Source organism: Pan troglodytes, chromosome 3 (assembly GCF_028858775.2).
Source record: "Pan troglodytes isolate AG18354 chromosome 3, NHGRI_mPanTro3-v2.0_pri, whole genome shotgun sequence".
Taxonomy (NCBI): Eukaryota; Metazoa; Chordata; class Mammalia; order Primates; family Hominidae; genus Pan; species Pan troglodytes.
Genome location: NC_072401.2, coordinates 103,308,660 through 103,328,228, shown reverse-complemented (window position 1 = coordinate 103,328,228; position 19,569 = coordinate 103,308,660). Strand labels below are relative to the sequence as shown.

The 19,569-nt window shown below is 36.9% G+C and overlaps 1 protein-coding gene across 7 annotated transcripts in view; it reads right to left on the bottom strand.

Moving 5' to 3' along the window:
• The window catches only part of BANK1 (B cell scaffold protein with ankyrin repeats 1), a 289,987-nt gene that overhangs the window by 217,622 nt on the left and 52,796 nt on the right, over positions 1–19,569 (bottom strand). For all 7 annotated transcript variants that reach the window (XM_009447927.4, XM_016951016.3, XM_009447929.3 and 4 more), the window contains 2 exon segments: positions 7,970–8,124; positions 494–632 (listed from right to left, as the gene is read on the bottom strand). In XM_009447927.4, coding sequence (XP_009446202.1) covers positions 494–632; positions 7,970–8,124 — 294 coding nt within the window.

Genomic DNA, 19,569 nt, shown 5'->3' with positions numbered 1-19,569 from the left:
GAGGAAAAGATGAGAAGATTATATGTACAAATTGCACCATACTGATAAAATAATGGGAAAAAATGCTTTTCAGAGCAACAAAAATATACCAGAGACTTGGGGGAAAAAAGAAAGAAAGGGAAAAAAATAGAGTTTATTAATAAAACTCAAAATAAATTGCTAATCCAAATGTCACAAAAAAGCAAACAATTTTAGTCATATGTTTAGTGGTTGCCATAAATTAAAATGCTCTCTGCTGACATATTTAAAAATGTATGATGTTACTGGATGTCATTTCATTACACAGTACACAAACTAATTTCTCATAATTTACATGTTCTTACTTTTGCAAATCCAGATTAATAATAACAACCTTGGGTATGTGAAAACTAAACACAGGAAACACCTGCAGAACAATATTAGTTTTTGTAAGGAAGTGAAACCATTTATTATAAATTTATTGGAAGGAACTCAGGATGATGTTTTATGCTTATTAAATCATAAACATTCTTACCTAAAGCTTTCACGCACCAGACTTTCTTATTCCAAAGGGCTGGCCGTGTTCTAATGCGCTTATTACGTGATGTAAATTCAACCTCTACAGTATCACCAATTACTTCATCTCTCAAAATTATGAATATTTCACCAGGATTCTGTAAGATGAAAATGTAACCCATTTAAGCATTTGGAAAAGTTTACATTAACCAAAGAACCCATTACATTTCTTTATAATTAAGATAATACACTATTATTGAATAAGTCTTCTATGGTGTTTGTATTTTCAACTGTATCCAGAAATAAAATACATAAATGTGATTCTCACTACATTTTAAATAGTATCAAATTTCTTTTTATTGTACGCTCTTTTTTTCCCTCTAATGCCATGTTTTGCAACTTAAAGAAACAGTATGAATATAGCCTCTTCCTTTTCTTCTTGCGACTTCCTGAATATGGCTCTCTGTACCAGGGTATAAGCATCATTTCACAGACCAGCAGAAGGCTATAATTCAGCTGTTAACCAAATCATTTTTCCAAATCCCTTTTTTAGTCCTTTATATAACTTGGTTCCTTTATCTATAAATGACAGAATTGAAAAAGTTTAAGATCTCTTACAATTTAAATATAACGACTTTTAAGAAGTCCAATAGTTTTATATTTTATGTAGTAGAAGTTCAGTGGCCACTCTTTATTTGCGGTAAGTGTCTGCCATGGTTTTTGAGTTGACTAAAGGTTATAAATCTAAAGTTTCTAGATTTAATTAAGATGGAGAGGCCAAATGTATAAGGTGAAAAAGGTTATTGAATAACTTTGTGAAAAAATATTGAGAAAAAATACTAGGAATGAAAGATTGGGGTTAATACAGAGAAAAGAAAGGCATAAACATTTATTATCTATTTTATACTAGAAATTATACTCAGCACTTTTTATATAAATGTATTTCCTCTAAACCTAACTGAAACAGATAAACACAAAGACATACAGAAAGACAAACACACACACACACATACACATACCAAAATAAATGGATAAGGCTATTTCTTTTTCTCTTTTAGGAAAAGGACAACTAATATACAGAATTACATTCTGAAGACTAATCAGAAATATTTAATTTCCAAATCCACACTAATCCTTATATCATGCTGTCGAAACCCATGAAAAAACTAAAATAAAACATTCTTTTTATGATTATCTTAGATATCACCCTTCAAAAGCTTTCTTCAAGTCATAATAAGTTTCAATTCCATACTTAAAAAAAACAGGGATCCCATTTATATGCTCTTATAAAATCATGTTTCTCAAAAAGTTACTAATTTCAAGATTCTCTTAAATGCCCCTAAGTATAAATTACTCACCAATAAAACTTACATCTTTATGCTTTATCCAAAAGAGTTTCTAATTATGTTGATGTTATAGAATCATTTCAGCTCACACAAAAATCTACTTCAGGCATTTTCCACCAGAGTCTAATACTCCTAAATATTTTTCCACAGGGAAAACTAAATTTCTCCTCAGAATTTACAATGCTCATCGGGAAAGGATCCTATTTCAAAGGAACTCCCACTATTCCACTTGTTGCTCTTGCCCCACACATGCAACGTGTCAGAAAAGCCGGAGTGTAAGCCCTCCTGTTCCTCACATCTGCAACCTCCTCCTCACAGGGCCTTGCTTCTAGTACAGTTCTTTTGTTCCTTTTGTTTCTCATATCTGCCCCCTTACCTCAAATCTTTAAGAGCCAAATAATGTCTTTCCATTTCACTTGGGCTCAGTTAGTCAAGATCCTCTGCTTTAAAGTTCAAAGATCTTTCCTGTGTGTGCATCATTCCTTGTTTAACTTTGACTTATGGCTTTCCACATTTGGGTAGTACACATGCACTCTCCCAGTGTTTTATCCACCCAACCGACTCCCAACTCATGACTGCTTCTGACACATGAGATTCCTCACTCAGGGCCGGGTGCGGTGGCTCATGCCTGTAATCCCAGCACTTTGGGCGGCCGAGGCGGGTGGATCACCTGAGGTCAGGAGTTCAAGACCAGCTTGGCCAACATGGTGAAACCCTGTCTCTACTAAAGACATGAAAATTACCCGGGCATGGTGGTGCACACCTGTAATCCCAGCTCCTCAGGAGGCTGAGGCAAGAAAATCGCTTGAGCCCGGGAGGCAGAAGTTGCAGTGAGCCGAGATCACGCCACTACACTCCAGCCTGGGCGACAGAGCAAGTCTCTGTGTCGAAAAAAAATAAAAATAAAAAAAAAAAGAAAGGCAGGACTCCACCTTTCAACCATTTCCAGAGAAATGTTCTAAGCAAAAGACAAACACACTGACCACCCCAAATGAGGTACTCACATCTTCATTTGTACCCATGGCCAGCTTCATGGGCCCATGACCTTACCGTCACACAGGGCCCCACACTTAGAAGGCCCTGTATTTGGTTTAATATTCTGCTGTAATTACCTTGACATTATAATAATTTGAACATGGTACTTTGTATTTTCATTTTGCACTGTAAATTAGGCAGCTGGGCTTGCTTGAACATAATGTTGGCATGATATTTAATTCCTTGTCTCCTTCTATATCCCCATATTTATCCTCTCCAACAATGTCCAACTCAGGTCTCACCAGCTCCACAAAATCCTCCTGCAACTTCAGCTCACAAAGAGTTTTAGAACTTTCAAAGGAACACTAAAGCACTGCATATCCATAACCATCATTTGACTGTTTCTGCACTGCATATCCATAACCATCATTTGACTGTTTCTAAGAGTCATGCTCTCTACTCCTGATTAGTTTTTCATGTCTGTGTCTTGCCTTTCTAGCTAGATGTTAAACGTCCTAAGGGTGTTTTTATTTTCTTATATTATCGTAGCACCTTTCAAAAATTATTCACATAAAAACATTCTGTATATATATTTTTAAATTAAGGTGAAGTAAGTCTGTAAAAATATGACATTTTAAAATTGAGCATGCTCAGCTCTGTTCCATACTTCTCTCAGTACTCAAAGCTTCCTCTACTCCCGGGAGTAAGCACTGGCTCTTAATTACACGAGTTAATTTAATTCAATGGAGAAAATATTAGGATCCTCAAATGGTCATAAATTAGTTTTACCACTTATGAAGCTATTGTTTTGCTCCCAATCTTTCTGACTCCTCTGTGAATCCCTTATTTAGGTCAGAGCATTCAGGGAAACAAAGGTTTATGACAATTATCACTTCCAAACTTTAAAGCTTGGCTACATTGGTCATAAGCCTTGAGACCTAACAAAAGAGGTGAAATGTGGTCTGCAATGTTGCATTTATATCTGAATCTCTGAGGTAGGACACAGGCATTATTTTGTGTGTATGAAAACTCCCCTAGTAGTCCCTGTATGTAGCTTAGTTTTTGATAACCACCTACTTAAAAGAAAGAGACATCTTTTGGTCACTGTAAAACTTCACCTCTGAGAAGGCATCACTTCACAATACAGACTTTTCAGGCATTAATGCACACAATCATCTTTTGCTGCTTTTACTGTATTTTCCAATTAAATCACAGGATTGGGCTTTAAGTTAAGGTTGGTTACCAAGGACTAGTTTGTGATTTGGTATCAGAAGTAAGTGGGTAGTGCTGTTAGCTTTTGTACACTGTTTTAAATTGTATTCAGAGTCAAGGGATGAACTGGCAAAAAGGTAATCTCTGAGATTCTTATGGCCTTTAAGAGTCACATTCTTTCATGTCATCTCAATTTATCTCTATATTTGTTTATTACATAATCCATGGTCTGTCCAAGGGCTTGAAGACTCATATTAGGGTTTTAGCCTTAGAAGTGTGTCAATGAACAGGTCATATAAAATAAAGACCTTTATTAGGGATATGGTATGTGGTAGGATTCTGATTTTAAAAACATTCAATAAAATTAATATAGATCCAAATGCTGATAAAGCCACTTTAAAGGTCTTTTGTGGTTGCACGATGACTTTCAGAATTAAATTTTCTCAAGAAATCAATAAGTGACTCAACTGGTTTTTCAAATGTCTCTATCTTAACATCAGGATAGCAGCAGTGGGAAAATAAAATAAAAATAAAAGAATTAGGGTTGATTATACTAAAGGAAGTAAGAGATTTGGGGAGAAGGAAAGTTGAGATTACAGTGGGCAGATTCTACCAAAAGGAAAGGAAAATGATATATTTAAAGATCTGGGTTTAAAGAAAAAAAGAGATAAAGAAAATAAGCTCACTGCTAATTGTTCTTTAGGATGGAGCTACTGCTGAGAAAATATAGAAGTCATTTCTGAATCTGTGACTAGGGATCACAAAAATAAGATTTAAACTTGACACTGTTGATATTTTTGGACCAAATGTGTCACTGTTGTGGGAGCTGTTGTGTGCATTACAGGAAGTTTAGCAGCTTTCAGAGTTCTACCCACTAAATGCTAGTAGCAACCCCCTAGTTATGACAATCAAAAATCTCTGCAAGCTTTGCCAAATATCCACTGGGTAGAGAGGGTCAAAATCACCTGCAGTGGAGAGCCACTTCTTTGAGGGTGTTTGCCGGAGTAATGGACTGCACAGGGAAGAGAAGTTACTAAAAAATAGATCAGGTCAAGTTCTGGTTTTGTTGTAATTCCAATGGGAGAGTACCTCACAGTTGGATTTTTCATCAGGGAGATAAAATTGGATGAGATTCGTTTGAACAGTGGATGCATTTGGGAGACCTAGAACTCACATCTCTCATGGTCAATTGACCCACACAAAAAAACCAAGAGGCATATGCTAGGAAAACAAATGTCTTGGCCCATAAACAAAGAAAAGTCCAAAAAATACTAAAATAGAAAAAGTGTGCCAGTCTTATAGAAAGTAAAAGAAGAGGTCAAATTAAGAAACAGATTGGAACTGCTAAAACTCACCTAGGTATTTCTCAAAGACACAGATAATTAACTTACATAAATAGGACAATGGAGGGATATCTTCACTAGTGCATGGGGGAAAAAAGTTAAAGAAATAAAGTAAAATATTTTTCTGCTGTTTGAGAAGTGGCACATAATTTTCAAGGTCTAGGAAATCCAAATCTGTGGAAAAGAGCAGTGCTAGGAAGAGTGACAAGGCAGAGGAATCAATATTCCCAAACTCCAAGGGTCATAGGTAGTAGCAACAGCACCCACTGCCTTAATTAATGATAGACTAAAGTTAATGCTGCAGAGCAGATGAGGGCACACACAAAGAAGAGAATTTCTCTAGGAGGCAGGCCCATAGACCTCAGCAATTCCACAGCAAGAGGCAGCAGGAGGAAAAATTTAAACTAACTCCCTTTTCATCAGAGAGAATGAAAATTACGCAACTATAAAGAGCTCATAGTCAACCCAGTGTTAGCATGCTGGAAACACAAAACTAAAAAGAGAAATTAACACGGTTTGAAGACACTGGGTATGAATCAGGCACCTCTTAAGGAAGACCTGGTGACTGACTGAGGTAGTATGGTAAAATTTCTAGATTTTTTAGGATGATAGGGAAGCCTCAACTATCATTTCCTTAAGGCAGTAATCTTAAGTGGTCTCTATTCACGGACTACTTGGAAAACTTCTCAGAAATGAATTTGAATTCAAAGGTTGTGCTTTCAGACAGATGACATAGGCTGAAAGTTGTCGTGGCAAGTCTGAAACATGATTTCCACTCAGTGGGTAAAAGTGGTCTTTTCTCTGGTGGTTGGCAATAGTCTTATGGATTCAGACTATACTAAAATCTAGGTTCTGAAAACAAAATATCTTGTCTGGGATAACTGTTTTTGGTCCAATGATTAGCTTACTTTGATTAGAATGTGGGGCTGGCACTAAAATAACTTTGTATAACCTTTTAAATGTTTAGGATTCTTTAAAAAGTGGGGTACCTAAAAGAAATTTTATATTGAAATAATTTAAATCTAAGAGTCTGAAAGAATTATATCAATGTCAATAAAAAACAGTCCATGATTCTCCTATTGAAAAAACCCTTATCTAACTAGCTATCTAAATAATACATCTTTGCTTAGATAGCAGTGAGGTTTGATTTTGGGACTGATTTCTTTGGAAATTTAGTAAGAGAAGGGTCTTACAGTGCTCGAATTTTACTGTTGCAGATATTTTTAAAAGCAGCTATTTAGACTCACTGTATAACTCCTGTTGAGCTACTTTTAGTTTCAGAGGGTTTTCTTTTTTCTGCTTTGATTTCATCTACTTGAGAGTAGTTGCCATTTTTCTTTTATTACACTTATTTTCTGTCTTTTCCATTGTTTCTGACTCAGTAGGTGCCACGAGTTCTGACTGTTCAGCCTGATCTCCTTCCTTTAAGTTCTGAGTCCTTGTAATTTTTCTTTGCCTGATCATCTGTGTCAGTTTCCTCATACCTGTATAGTTCCGTTTCCTGGGGTCTCTAAGGTAGTGTGAAAGCATTTTTTTGTTCCTCTGGAACTGACAGCAAATAGCTTAAAACAGCAATTCTTCTGCTTAGGCATGGGGTAAGGGTCTAGAGAGTGAGGGTGAGGAAACTAAACTATACCCTTCTACACAGGATATTCCACCTCCATCAGGACCACTGGTACCAGTAGGATCAGGAGACCCGCCCAAAGGTCAGTGAGCCCCTGTCACTGGCTTCTATCAGAAAGACTCCTTCAGGCAACTCCCATAACGCTCTCCTGTATCTCTGGCTCTTTATACTCAAGGATGCCACAAACTGAGGCCCAGCATCTTTTTCATGTCCTAAGATTATATAGTCAGATATTTGGAAAGGCTTATTTTAGTGGTTCATTCCAAGCAAGATTTAGGAGGAAGACATGCTAGGAACATATATTCCCACAGTCACCTGCCCAGAAATCATCCCCCCACATTATACTGTTATTTCCTGAAGGACTATCTCTTCTAACTTTTATGGTATTTCCACTTAATGTCAGCCTTTAATACATGTTTCATCATTGAAAATATGGTGTGGTCCTAAAAATAAAGTATTTTAAAATTCTATCCAAGGGTATGTTTCCCTTTAAGAAAATAGATCCTTAACCTATTTACTGTGAATCTAAATTTCTTTTGACTAGCTTGAGAGCTATTGCAATTGTACATCTATTTGCAAAATGTGAAGTAACAGTTGATAAAATTAAGCTTCCATATAACCTTCACTATTTAATTTTTCAACAATTATGTAACAAATGCCTATTAATTCAACTATCATCCAGTGTGTATCAAATGCCTGCTAATTGCCTAGGTTCAGAGGATAGCCATGAACAAAGTAGACAAAAATGACAGCTATGTTGGAGCTTGCATTCTTGTGAAATACAATATCTATTAAAAAAATAACAGGTGGGCTGGATGCGGTGGCTCATGCCTGCAATCTCAACATTTTGGGAGGCTGGGGCAGGAGGATCTCTTGAGGCCAGGAGTTAAAGACCAGCCTGGGCAACCTAATGAGACCCTGTCTCTCCAAACAACAACAACAACCACCACCACAACACAATGGGGTCACTTAAATAACAAGGTATCTTTACTGACCTCACATGGAATTTCAGTGGGAAGCACCACTGCTAGTGGTATGGTGTTTCTTGAAGCTTCTGATAGTTCTTCAATTTCCTTTCTCTCACTTATTTCCCCAGAATGTTTTGCTCGTAGGTCTGTTGGAATGTTGACCTCAAAGTAGTCTTCAGAATCTAGAGAAAATTTTACGAATGTAGATTATAATATAACTAAAGCCACAGTATTTCCTCCATTGCTATAAAGACTAATTGCTAAACAACCAATTTAATATATGGGAAACTGAACTGAGTTTAAGATAGCTGAAATAATTGAACCAATGTTAATAATTAAAATAATACTTCACAATTTAACTAGTTTTATAATCTTTATGACTAAACTAAATCAACTATGTAATACTATGTTCATCTACTAGTTAAGTGTTTTCCAAAAAATAGAATCCAGTCACCATATCTATTTTCTCTTAATATTAAAACTGTAGATCTGTAAAACATAAAACCATTTGTTTTCCATGACGGTTATTAAGGACATTAGTTTTAAGTCAGAACAATTTAAATCAGAATAGTTATTTGCCCCTTACATATTTCTAATTTAAAAAAAACAGAAAGCACAATTATGGGACAATCACTAAATAAATTAGACTAGTATTTATTTCTAGGAAATACTGGTTTAATAGTGAAATACTAGTACTCACCAAAATGTTAATGCATTCTATGGAAATAAGTGTCTATATCAAATAAATTGGGTTTCCTTATAGCAGTATTACTAAGAACACTGAAATATGCTAATGTAAATTTTGAATCTCAAAGAAGGAGCATAGCATCTGATTTTAAAAATTTTAACAGTAATTTAGCATTTAGTCTTAATCATTAAAACATTGTTCTCTATTTGAAAAAATGTGTTAAGAGAAATAGATCATGTTTTATTATTATTCAGTGTCTCAAAGCCCAAAATGTTTCACTATGGCACAGAACCAATGTGGCTAAAATTAAAACTCTTGAAATGAGAAGGTCACATCGATAAACTCATGCCCACCCAAAAGCAGCCCTGAAACCCCCCAAGAAGGGAACTGGAAAAAAGAAAAGCAGCCCCTGACAGTTAGAAACTAGGCTGGCACCATGAGAATGCCTTGCTTTTCCGGAAGTTAGCCTGCCACTCAGAGGCGGAATCTGGTTTTCTACTGAGCACCAACAACATCGAAATTAGACAAGGCCACTCTGTCACCATGATGAACGAAGAGAGTGACAAGACCACGTTGTAATCATGTCAGAATCTAGACAAAATAATGAACATTGCCCAAACCACAAAAATGACCAAATCCTGGCTAGTATGAATGACTGCTTCTTTAGCAATTCCAGCTGTAGCCTCATCTCATTTCTCCTGCCCTCTACGCCGTGTGATCCACTCCTCCTAGTTTGTCTGGGAATTTCCTGGTTTGGGTTCTGAAAATGCCTTGCCCCAGGAAACCCCTCAGTCTCAAGCAGACCAGAAAAGTTGGTCCGTTACTTCCAAGTAGAGTCATTAATATTCCATTAATATGTCAAATCATAAAATTACGCCTGCTTCTTGATAGCAGGCAAACTATATCCAAGCCCTGCTTCCTTGAACCCTCCTCAAATCACTGAACACAAGTCTAAATCTTCCAAGTCCTTTCTAATGCCCTTTTCCTGAGATACCCCATGGTTCGCCCTGATGTGCCTTCTCTTTATTGCAACAAGAAAAAAAATCCAAATACTTCAAGTGCAGGTACATTCCTGGTGCTCTTTGGCTAAGCAGCATTGACAGGGTAAAAAGAAAGAGTCAAAGGCAGTAGATTTGGAAGTAGTTAGAATATTGGTCTCACTGTATCCAAAAAAAAAGAGAAGTCACCAGCTCCATATAGGTAATTCTATCAGAAAAGCAGAGTAACAAAAGAGAGCCTCCCCTGAGAGGGAGGAGGTGTCTCCACGCTGTTTCTGAGAAGAAAAGTTTTCTTGTTTTCTTTTGTCTTAGGAAAGTTGCAGAACTAAGGCATAACAGCACCTAGGACTTCCAGCTTCCTCTCAGTACTAGTCTTGTTTGAAATGAAAAACAGTCCTTATTTCACTAACAATTTAAAACACTTTAATAAGCAATCTCTTTCTTTCTCTCTCTCTCTCTCTCTCTCTCTCTCTTCCTCCTGGCTTATACACACACACATAGACATACACAAATCAAAACAGTGAAAGGTTGTATAAAACTGGCTCAATACTTTTGTGAGTTTGTAGAAAAACTAAGAAATGGATTTTATTTAATACACCTTAAAAGAAGGAGAAGTCATTCCACCATGGCAGTATCCAGGATTTTCTGCTAATTCTTCTGTGATATTAGGTAAAAAAAGTTATTTTATTTACCCTGGGGACATAATCACAAATGTACAAAAAGATTTATCTCTATGAATATTCACAGAAGTAGTGTTTGTAATGGAGAAAATTGGAAGCAATCTAAGAAATAAGGAATAAGATAAAAATATCTTATGCGATAAAAGTTGCAATTGATAAAACTAATAATTCTATCAAGGAGTATTTAACAAGCAGCAACAAGTTTACGATATAACTGAAAAAATTCAAGTTACAAAATTGTCAATTTAGTAGGCTCCCATTCTAGTAAAATAAAAACTGTACATATACAGAGCTATATGGTAGGAATTAAAGACATAGGCTTGAATGAATGAGAATAGACTATATGTGTATATATATATATATCTATATATATATATATATCCCCAAAATATTGAGTGGTTCTTTCTGGCTTGTGGGTCATGTGTAATTTACTAAATAGATATAAATATATAATATTAATAACATCTAATAATACAGTATATGTAATACATATTCTGATTTTTCTACACTGAAAATGTATCTATTTTACAGGTTTAAATTATGTATGTATATTTAATTCAAGTAGAGGAATGAAATGATGAAGATTGCAGACTGAGAACATGTATCTATTTTCCTACTCTACAACATATAAATGCAATAATAGAAAAGATTGCTTTTAAGATAATGAATGTATTAAAGCACTAGAAATTGATAAATGGTGCAATTACATAAGAACAAATTTTGAGGAGTTTCTCAAAGATAAAAGTTAATCTGGAACTAAATGAACAGAGACATCACAACAGAGAAAACGGAGTCCAAAACATGTTTGGAAAAGACAACTTCAAATAGAAAATTCGTTTTCCAAAACTAATTACTTTCCAAAACTGAAGAAACCACGAACTCAAAATTCAAAGAGCAGAAGAAGGTCCTGGGACAAAGATAATGTTAATAAGTTAAAACCTAATTTGGAACAGAGATAACTGGGACTTTCCCAGCTGCTACTTCTACTGAGCAAAAGGAAGTTTTGCTTTTGCCCTAAGAATAAAACAAGCCTATTTTATAAAACAAAATTAGCTAGTACTGGGACTGAATAAGGGAACAGAATGGAACCTGCACTTACCACCCTTCCCAAAGACAACAGAGAAAGAAAAACTGATAAGAGAAGGGCTAACTCCAGCATTTTTTTTCCAAGGGTTAAATGTGTAGGCTTGGCTCTCTGCTTTGTAGGTGTTTTGACCAGGATATTCATAGGAGCAACAACTATTAACTGACAGTGATTCTCAACTAAAAATATAAACCGCCACCCAAGATTATCCTTCCCCTCTCCTTCTACTCTATCTCCCACCCAAATTCACTCATTATTCCTTTGAGGCACCTTTTCTTACCAACACCTTAGTTGAACTTGACACCTCTATATCTCTAGTGCATACAGTTGTGCCTGGCACATGGTAGAGGCTTAATAAATACTTGTTGCCTGGTTTAATAATCAAATAAATCCATGCCTAGTTAGGTTTTTTTAAATGATTTATATCTCAAGGACAGTACTTTATTCTATCTACCACATGCCTTGCTCTGAAAAAGGCTTAAGGACATATTATGGCTGTTTTGATGTTCTATCCAGATCATTCAAACTTTCTCCACATCATCAATAAAGTTGTTTTGCTTTCTTATCATTTGTGTGTTCACTGGAGTAGCACTTTTAATTTTCTTCAAGAACTTTTCCTTTGCATTCACAACTTGGCTAATTGTTTGAAGAAAGAATCCTAGCCTTCTACCTATATTGGCTTTTAACATGCCTTTCTCACTAAGCTTAATTATTTTTAGCTTTTTATTTTAAGTGAGAGATGTGTGACTCTTTCTTTCACTTGAACACTTGGAGGCCATTGTAGGCTTATTCATTGGCCTAATTTCAATAGTGTTTTGTCTCAGGGAATAGGGAGGCCCAAGCAGAGGGAGAGAGATGGGGGAATACCCAGTCAGTGAAGCAGTCAGAATACACAAAACGTCTATTGCTTAAATTCACTGTCTTGTATGGGTGCAGTCCATGGCACCCAAAACAATCACAATGGTAACACCAAAGATCATTTGTCACAGATCACCACAACAGACATAATGATAATGAAAAAAGTTTGAAATAGTGCAAGAATCACCAAAATGTGACACAGAAACATGAGGCAAGTGCATACTGTTGGAAGAATGGTGCCAATAGACTTGCTCAACAAAAGGTTGCCACAAACCTTCAATTTGTAAAAAATGCAGTGTCTGTGTAGCACAAAAAAGCAAAGCACAGGCCGGGCGCGGTGGCTTATGCCTGTAATACCAGCACTTTGGGAGGCTGAGGCAGGCAGATCACTTGAGGTCAGGAGTTCGAGACCAGCCTGGCCAACATGGTTAAACCCCGTCCCTACCAAAAAATACAAAAAAAAAAAAAAAATTAGTTGGGTGTCATGGCACACGCCTGTAATCCCAGCTACTTGGGAGGCTGAGACAGGAGAATTGCTTGGGCCCAGGAAGCAGAGGTTGCGGTGAGCCTAGATCGCACCACTGTACTCCAGCCTGGGTGACAGAGCAAGACTCCCTCTCAAAAAAACAAACCAAACAAACAAACAAAAAGACGCCCAAACACAAATTCAAAGCAGAACAAATCAAGGTATGCTCATATTAAGTGCAATAATAAAAATATTTTATACTCTAATGAGTTTTTACAGTTTATCAAGACTTTTACTGACATTGTATTTCATTCTGAACACACCCTTAAAAATATAATCCCTATCCAGTGATGGATTACTGAATTTCTGTCAAACATTTAAAACTATTTGTAGACGGTTCTTAAATTCTGTGAGTGAGAAACTGTTCCTCCTCAATAAAATGTGAAGCCAAATAGAATCTTTCTTTCCTCTTCTAACACTTCTCTAAAATGTGCAGAGAATATAGTATTTTGTATCAAACAGACATAGAAAACTAAAAAGCAGATAGAATTAACCTAGGAATAAAGTAACAGAGCCATAAGTAGTAAATTCAATAGAAAAATCCCAAATTTTCCGAAGTAAATAAATGATGAAGTTTCTCTGGCCCTTGGGTAGAAAATGAAACTTCACTGCTGTTTAGATAACAATTTGAGTTAATTTTCCTTTTTATAAGCTTTAAATAGTTTAGAAGGTAATTAGATAGACATAATCATATATATATACACACGCACAAATTTTATTGTGTATATATACACACACATAAATTTTTTAATATAGTATGTGTTAATACATACAAATTACCTATATTTCCATGTCCTAAGAATATAAGTGTGTGCATACATATATATGCTTATATATTTGTGTGTGTGTGTGTGTGTATCTCCATGTCCTAACTAAAAACGCCACCACCACTGTATGTTCATTGTTAAGCTAAAGACATGTATTAGGTATTCAGGTTGGCCTCCTCAGAAGTGGGTCTTAAACTTAAAATGGTGAAGAGAAGAGAGAGAACATTCTAGCCATTGGACCTATATTCTCATAACTCCTTTCTCCAGTCTCCATGAGATCCAGGAAGTGACTAGCACTCAATAACTATTGGTAAAATAAATGCATTATTGTATATCAACTGAACATACTTCAAGGAGATGAGGTTGGAAGAAGCGGATTAAGAGTAAGAAAGTACCAAACCTCTCTTTGAGAAAGGCCTACCCGGAATTGCCATGAGACTCCGGGAAGTAATGACAACTTTAATGTTTCAATTTCTGGTATTGCCTTCAGTACACTACAGGTTTTTACATGTAACTGTGGAACCTAGTGTGATAGGCTTAAGTAAAGTACAAGGGGCTAAGTGCAGGGAAGTAAGAGCAAGGCATGTATGTCCAGCCCCAGTTGCCTCCGTGGCTCAGCAGATAAGGGGATAAGCCTATGAAGCAGCTAGAACTTGGGGAGTGATTGCATTGCTGAAAGGGAGAGGTGGGAGGATGCTAGAAGGGCATAAACAAGATCCTGGAAAGAGAGACTAGGAAGAGAATGAAGGGACATCCATCTCTAATGCCTAAAAGTTAGAGACCCTTGCCATTGCAAAGAGTATGAAAAAGAGGCTGTATATTAAAATTACCTATGTTTAAGTAACAATAGAATTGTTTTGTTCTGTTTTGTTTTTACTATCACGATTGACTAGCTAAATTAAATAATGAAGCATGAAGCAATTAATAAAATAATACTACTCTTCACTTTAAACTGCATGCCCTTGACACTGGATTGTATTTCTCTTATATCTCAAGTGCATGACTGTATTATCTTAGCAAATGGATCTAGTGCCTAATCTTTCCTTTCCCAATGTAGCAAGGTAAACCTTAAGTTACTGTGTAGAAACTAGAGTGTTTTTAGTGATGACTTCTAGGTAGCAAGTGAAATGGAAGCCATAATTAATTTATTGCCTAAAAGAAAAAAAATTAAAATACGGGTTTGACCTAAAATGAATACCGGAGATCATGGCGGACAGGAGGAGGCAGGACTAGAGTGCAACTCCAGACAGAGCAGCAAGTGGGGGCTCGCATTGTGAATTTTAGCTCCAGATTAACTGCAAGAACAAACCAGCAATCCCGAGAGGACCCACAGACCATCTGGAGGAAGCGGACTGCTCCTACAGGACCCAGGAGATCCCCCCAAAATTATGAGTGCCCCAACTGCGGAAGTGGGAAAGAGAGACCCTCCTCTCCCGAACACACAGCCCCACTGGAGAAGCTGAAGATCTGTTTGCGGGAGAAGTGTCTAACTTTCCCTGGCTGAGTCAATTTGGAGAGCAGAGCAAAACACCGAGGTAGAGGAGGTAGCAGAAAGGCCCTGGGAGCTCACTGGGTTCACAGGCAGCCATTCCTCGCTGGCGCCAAAGGGATCCATCAGGAAGATGGCCAGAGGAGCAGGGGGTAAAACTCCACAGGGAGAAGGAATTCTCTAGCTGAACTTTGTAACAATTTGAACGGGGCAAGAAGCCTCCTGGCCAGAACTCAGGGGAGGGAGCGAATCCGGCAAAATCGTGGAACCAACCCAAATGCCCATCAATCAACGAGTGGATAAAGAAACTGTGTGAGACGTGTGTGTGTGTGTGTGTGTGTGTGTGTGTGTGTATATGATGGAATACTACGCAGACATAAAAAGGAATGAATTAACAGCATTTGCAGTGACCTGGATGAGATTGGAGACTATTATTCTAAGTGAAGTAACTCAGGAGTGGAAAACCAAACATCGTATGTTCTCAATGATACCTGGGAGCTAAGCTGCGAGGAGACAAAGGCATAAGAATGATGCAATGGATTTGAGGGACCTGTGGGAGTGAGGGATAGAAGACTACAAATATGGTGCAGTGTATATTGCTTGGGTGATGGGTGCACCAAAATCTCACAGATCACCACTAAAGAACTTACACATGTAACCAAATACCACCTGCACCCCAATAACTTATGGAAAAATTAAAAATAATAATAGTAAAAAAAACTAAAAAGAGACAAAATACAAAAATAAAATAAATACCCCAAACTTCTCATGAATATGAATAACAACTAACAACTACTGAACATTGACTATGTGCCAGTACTATTCTTAGTGCCTTGCATATATTAACTCACTATATACATACACACACACACACACACACACACACACTCTGCCAACCCAAGAGGCAGGCAATAATATTATCCTTGTTATATGGATTTCTTTGAACAAATATTTACCAGCCAACTATGTACCAGGTGCTATTCAGGATGCAGAGGACATGGTGGTAAGCCTTCCTTCACACGACTTGCAATCTAATGAAGGGAGGCAAACGATATATGAGTAAAATCTGGAGCGCAGCAGATGCTGACAGGGAGGGTGAGGAAAAGGGATGGAAGTTGCCATTTTTAATAAGGAAAATAAGGTTCTGAGCAATAAATGAACTCTTCAAGGCCACACAGCTAGTTATTGCTGAAGTCAGGAGAATACCTAGCTAGTCAGACTTCAGAGAACCTTGATCACTACTAGATATGGTTTGGCTCTGTGTTCCTACACAAATCTCATCTCGAATTGTAATCCCCATGTGTTAAGGGAGGAATCTGGTAGGAGGTGACTAGATCACGGGGGTGGTTTCCCCCATGCTGTTCTCATGATAGTGAGTCAGTTCTCACAAGATCTGCTTGTTTAAAACTGTAGCACTTCCCCCTGCCCTCTCTATCTCCTGCTGCCATGTAAGATATTCCTTGCTTCCCCTTCACCTTCCACCATGATTTTAAGTTTCCTGAGGCCTTCTTGGCCATGCGGAACTGTGAGTCATTTAAATTACCCAGTCTTAAAAATTACCCAGTCTTCTTAAAAATTACCCAGTCTTAAAAATTACCCAGTCTTGAGTGTTCTTTATAGCAGTGTGAAAACAGACTAATACACTACCCTATACTGTTTCCCAACCCACAGTTTTATCCATGCATACAGCAGTCAATTTATCACAGGAATTATCTGATGGAATCAAAAACACAAAATTTTCAGAGCTGTTAAAAACAACATATCCTTGCGATAATTTGCTGAGAATGATGGTTTCCAGCTTCATCCATGTCCCTACAAAGGACATGAACTCATCATTTTGTATGGCTGCATAGTATTCCATGGTATATATGTGCCACATTTTCTTAATCCAGTCTATCATTGTTGGACATTTGGGTTGGTTCCAAGTCTTTGCTATTGTGAACAGTGCGGCAATAAACATACGTGTGCCAAACACCACATGTTCTCACTCATAGGTGGGAATTGAACAATAAGAACACATGGACACAGGAAAGGGAACATCATACACTGGGGCCTGTTGTGGGGTGGGGGGAGGGGGGAGGGATAGCATTAGGAGATATACCTAATGGTAAATGACGAGTTAATGGGTGCAACACACCAACATGGCACATGTATACATATGTAACAAACCTGCACGTTGTGCACCTGTACCTTAAAACTTAAAGTATAATAAAAAACAAAAACAAAAACCCTATGGCCCAAACCTCTAGTAAAAATGTCTAAGGCATTAATTCTTACCATAGCATAAGATTATACCTTATTTGACATTGCATTGATGTTTCAGTTAGGATTGCTAATTTACATAGAAATGACAATTTATGAGTAAGTCAGTATGCTTATCAGTTCTTGTTTCTCACTGAAATATCTCACAAGGATGATTTACTTTACAAAGAATTCCCAGAGGCAGCTATATGTTGTCAATTGGTTTTCACTGCTAGAGAAAATGATTATTTTTATTGTGTCAAATGTGTAATCCTTACCAATAGGTAATAATGATTCTTCTTGGTCTAAAATGGATTTGAAAAAGACAGGTAAATATCTCAGTTGTTTTCTCTCAAGTAGCTTCAAATTCTTTACAGTTATCTAAGAGGTAGTACTTGAATTTTGACAGCAGGCTTTTTTTGGCATGTTTTTCAGAATATTAATCAACATATTAATCTGATATATTTAGGAATATTTTCATAAAATTTCAGGGATGCTATATCTGAGGATTTTATTTTAACTTGTAAATTTAAAATATCTGACTGCTATATGTACATAAATAAATTGGTGATGTAGTATCTTTTTTAATTTTTTAATTTTTAACTTTTGTGGGTACATAGTAGGTATATATATTTATGGGGTATGTGAGCTATTTTGGTACAAGCATGCAATACATAATAATCACATCATGGAACGGAATAGTATTTAGTTTCATATTTTCATATGACTAGGTAAAATGATTTTGAAACTGCTTGCTTCCATATAAAGCAACCTTCTAAATAATATTTTAATTTCCTTTCACTTTCTCAGAAATATTATATATAAGTATATCTGATCCTCAGCTTAAAAAATTGTAGAAACTGAGTCTACTCACCTTTGAGACAGAAATAAGTTTTGTTTATCACCCCATTTATTCAGTAGGGTATGTTAAATTAAAAAAGGACCCTTCCCAGTTAGGTCTAGGAAAACTTTCCTTGAGGATCACTCTATTGATAGATAAAGCCCTAAAAGAAGCTTGTTTGGGGTTGGTGTAAAAGTAAGCTAATAAGTACTGAGTTTTGACTATGTCTCAAATGCCCTATGTAGAAATTTATATCCATAATCATATTTAATCCTCACACTCATCCCAAGGGATGCAACCATTATCTTCTGAGAAGAATTATGATTTTACTAAGAATTGAGTTTTTAAAAAGTTAAATAAATTGTCATAAGTCACAAAGCTTCACTTAAACCCAGGTCTGTCTGACTCCAAACCCTCTGCTCTTGGTCACAAAGTCATACTTTGCACTGAGGGTAAAAGACCTTTGGCAGATCCACCTACATCTTGTCCTTCCTCAGCCTCACACAAGAGAAGTTCTAGCAAGTGGGCCTTGTCAGCAGACTTGCTTGTGTTCTGAGATAGGAAAGGCCCTCATGACCCACCTGGTTTGCCATTGCAGTCATTCCAATCTTCTCACCAGTTCCTGAATGTAACCACAATCTTTCATTCCTTCATATAGGCTCTTCTGTTTTGCCTATTGTGCCTAACCCCATTTTTCCCTCTAATTACTTTACAACATTCACATCAATGGTTGCTTCTAGTGGAAGATCCGTCCTATCTCCCACTTGGCAATAGCTCTTTGGATGCACTGCACCTCATTAGAACTACTGTCACACTGCATTACATTATTTACATATTATTTACTTTCCTGTCCCTTTCATTAGATAGTGATATCTGGATGTCCATAATCAATAATCTTTACATCTACCTCAACTCCATGGATTAAAGGCCTGCCACATAGTAGAAGCTCAATAAAATCCACTGATTTGGCTAAAACCATTATTTAGTGGATAAGCAGCCAAGCCAAAGGGGAATATATGTATTCCAAAAGAATGTAATTATTCTTGTAGCCATATATTTATTTATTAATTTTTATTTTTATTTTTTTTGAGACCGAGTCTTGCCCTGTCACCCAGGCTGGAGTGCAACGGTGTGGTATCACCTCACTTCAACCTCCGCCTCCCAGATTCCAGCGATTCTCCTGCCTTAGCCTCCCAAGTAGCTGGCATTACAGGTGCGTGCCAGCACGCCCAGCTAATCTTTTTTTTTGTATATTTAGTAGAGATGGGGTTTCACCTTGTTGGCCAGGCTGGTCTCAAACTCCTGACCTCGTGATCCACCCGCCTCGGCCTCCCAAAGTGCTGGGATTACAGGCATGAGCCACCAAACCTGGCTGTAGCCATATATTTAAAAGAAAGTTACGCAAAGACAATATACTAGACGCAGAAAATATGAATTTTCTGGTTGATGGATAAA